Consider the following 3661-nt stretch of genomic DNA (forward strand, 5'->3'; position numbering starts at 1 on the left):
AATCATAATATGTATAATAATAAAATTTAATCTATATTTATGTGTATGGATTGTTTTGTTACTATCTATAAGTTGTTTTGTTTTTATTTTTAAAAATATCATCTTTTTATTGTATTTCCATGTGATTAATTAGTAAATTTGGTGGTAATAAATTTTATTGTATTAGAAGTAAATAGATTAGAAGTAGATTTCTTGTAAAAAAAAAAAAACAAAAAGATTAGAAGTAGATTTTTTAAAAAAAAGATTGCCCTCATATGATATACGATATGTTAGGTGGTCCGTGGTGAACGCGAACAAGAACTTGGCTATATATAACCATTCTACAAAATCATCAAATTCATAACAAATAATTTTTCAGATCTCTACTTACTTGAGACTTTCCCTAAAATCAACTTTTCCGTCACATCATCAACATCACCTTCACCGGAAAATCCAGTCGTCGCCGCCGCAACTACCACCACCACAAAAGCGTGACAGACAGGTACAATTTTTCTAGATTTTTTGAAAATTTTGATTGATTGATAATAGGGTTTTCTATGATGCTCGATCTTTTAAGTCTGTCATAGATTGGAAGATAGTAACTAGTGTTTGATTCATTATGTGTTGTTTAGTTTCATGTTACATTTGAAATTAGTTACAGGAGTAACTAGGGTTTAGTACGTATTCTTATGTATCAATTCTATTAATTTTCTTTATTTATTTATTTTTCAGTTTTCTTCAATGGGAAATAAAAGGACAAAGACAAATGGGGCAGGTCCATCTACAAGTAGCAAATATCTTTCTGAGAAGGAAAATTATTTATCTGTCAATGCCGATTTGGCCAATATGCCTAAAAAGTCATCTTCTTCGAATAAGCCAAAGCCAAAACCTGCTCCAAAAGCTTCTACATACATTGATCATAATGATCTTCCTACCTCTGATGATGATGATGATGATTCCGAAGAGGAGTTAGAGCAAAAGCATAGGCCTGATGTGAAGCCTCTTGACTTGTCTATTTCTGACAAAGAGTTGAAAAAGCGTGAAAAGAACGATATTTTAGCTGCCCATCGGGCTGAACAGGCAAAGAAAGAAGCTCTTAACGATGATCGTGATGCTTTCACTGTTGTCATTGGAAGTCGGACCTCGGTGCTTGATGGAGATGATGACACTGATGCTAATGTCAAAGATATAACAATACAAAATTTTTCTGTGTCTGCTCGGGGTAAAGAACTTCTGAAAAATGCATCAGTGACGATATCTCATGGAAAGCGATATGGTTTGGTTGGACCGAATGGAATGGGCAAGTCAACACTTTTGAAGCTTCTTGCTTGGAGGAAGATACCAGTACCTAAGAATATTGATGTCCTTCTGGTTGAGCAGGAGGTAGTTGGGGATGATAAAACAGCACTTGAAGCCGTCGTTTCAGCCAATGCAGAACTTGTTAAAGTTCGACAAGAAGTTGCAGATTTACAGAATGCAACTTCTGTCAAAGAGGGTGTGGATGAAGATGATGATACTAATGAGGATGAGGATGTCGGAGAAAAGCTCGCAGAGCTGTATGAAAAATTACAACTGATGGGGTCTGATGCCGCTGAACCTCAAGCATCTAAGATTTTAGCTGGTCTGGGTTTTACAAAGGATATGCAGGGCCGTCCTACAAAATCCTTTAGTGGTGGGTGGAGGATGAGAATTTCATTAGCTCGAGCACTTTTCGTTCAGCCCACTTTATTATTGCTCGATGAACCCACTAATCATCTTGACCTGAGGGCTGTTCTCTGGTTGGAAGAGTACCTGTGTCGTTGGAAGAAAACTTTGGTGGTTGTATCGCACGACAGAGATTTCCTCAATACTGTATGCTCTGAAATTATTCACTTGCATGATTTGAAACTTCAACCCTATGTTGGAGATTTTGATGCTTTTGAGAGTGGGTATGAACAGCGTCGTAGAGAGATGAATAAGAAGTATCAGATTTATAACAAGCAATTGAAAGCAGCTAGAAGGACTGGAAACAAGGCTCAACAAGATAAGGTGAAGGATCGAGCTAAGTTTGCAGCTGCAAAGGAAGCATCAAAAAGCAAAAGTAAGGGAAAGGGTAATGAGGATGAGGCCCAAGTAGAGGTACCACAGAAGTGGAGAGACTACAGCGTGGAGTTCCACTTTCCTGAACCTACTCAGCTCACACCTCCACTTCTGAAGGTTGAAAATGTGAGCTTCGTCTATCCAAACCGAGAGGATTTCAGACTCTCGGATGTTGATGTTGGCATTGATATGGGGACTCGTGTTGCCATTGTTGGGCCTAATGGAGCCGGAAAATCTACACTGCTAAATCTTCTAGCCGGTGATTTGCATGAAACAGAAGGTCATATTCATAGGAGTCAGAAGTTGAGAATAGGGAGATACTCCCAACATTTTGTGGACCAACTGACAATGGACGAAACACCTGTTCAGTACCTCCTTCGCCTCTGCCCAGACTATAAGGGAGCTGGACTTAGCAAGGCGGAGGATGTCCATGAACAACTTGGCAAATTTGGGCTACCTAGTCATAATCGTAAAACCCCCATTGTCAAACTATCAGGTGGGCAGAAATCTCGAGTCGTTTTCACATCGATATCCATGTCAAAACCTCACATTTTATTGTTAGATGAACCCACGAATCATCTGGATATGGAAAGTATTGATGCATTGGCCGATGCGCTGGTTAAATTCAAAGGTGGAGTTATTCTTGTTAGTCACGATTCTAGATTGATATCACAGGTCTGTGCTGATGAAGAAAAGAGTCAAATTTGGGTTGTTGAGGATGGCATTGTCAGAATTTTCCCCGGAACATTTGAAGATTACAAGGAAGATTTGCTGAAAGAGATTAAAGCTGAAGTTGATGATTGAGCTTCCTCTTGTGAGATGGCGACAATTTCCAAATGCATTTATTTATTATTATACACTTGTATTTTGCTAATAAAGATGTTAATTGCTGAGCTTTGGCTAATGTGCACAACCACATTATGTGTTGCATTGTGCACAAGTTTCATTTACCATTAGAGTTTGAAGTCCCATTGTATCTTATTGTGCTTGTTCTGTACTAAATCTTTTTCCTTTATTAAAATAAATAATAAATTAATTCCAATTTTCTTCCATCCATGGTTAATCGGAACTAACATCTCCATGTGAATCCCTATCTAAACAATGTACACACTAGTGTAATGCACGGGTGAAAAAAATATTACTATTTATTAAAAACAAATATGATGTATAGGTTTTTCTCTTGGTAAAAATATTTAACAGAGTATAAAAATGTTTAGGTATAGATTTAATGTAATAATGTATGATAATTTTTCCATTTATGATATTTATATTAATTAACTCAGGATTCGTTGACACCAGGTGTCAAACTTTATTTTGACACAAAATCTAATCCGTTTATATTTTTTAATTCAATGGTTGTGATCAATTAACTTAAAATATCATGTGATTGTATCTTTAGCGAATTAATTCTCAATTACCTATTTTTTTTTATCAAATCTCTAATTCATTGTCCTCAAAAAAATAAAAAAAATAAAATCATAATTCAACGTGATCATTACTCTCTCTCTTATAAGTCCCAAAACATTCTATCTTTATTTTTGGATTGCAAAGTAGCTGTTTTTCATCGTAGCGATCTTTATCCTCTTATATATGCTACAGAGAG

The 3661-nt window shown here is 36.2% G+C and overlaps 1 protein-coding gene across 1 annotated transcript; it reads left to right on the top strand.

Annotated features, from left to right (window-relative positions):
• The first annotated feature begins 320 nt into the window (after positions 1-320).
• LOC123906521 (ABC transporter F family member 4-like) lies at positions 321-3135 on the top strand. Its single transcript, XM_045956447.1, has 2 exons — positions 321-481; positions 712-3135. Exon 2 carries the CDS (start codon positions 721-723, stop codon positions 2860-2862), a length of 2142 nt encoding a protein of 713 aa, XP_045812403.1. The 5' UTR covers positions 321-481; positions 712-720; the 3' UTR covers positions 2863-3135.
• The last annotated feature ends 526 nt before the right edge of the window (positions 3136-3661 follow it).

Source organism: Trifolium pratense, linkage group LG2 (genome assembly GCF_020283565.1).
Source record: "Trifolium pratense cultivar HEN17-A07 linkage group LG2, ARS_RC_1.1, whole genome shotgun sequence".
Lineage (NCBI taxonomy): Eukaryota > Viridiplantae > Streptophyta > Magnoliopsida > Fabales > Fabaceae > Trifolium > Trifolium pratense.

What these genes read in the sequence shown, in the direction of transcription:
- LOC123906521 (XM_045956447.1), top strand. Translation starts at nt 721, where the DNA reads ATGGGAAATAAAAGGACAAAGACAAATGGGGCAGGTCCATCTACAAGT.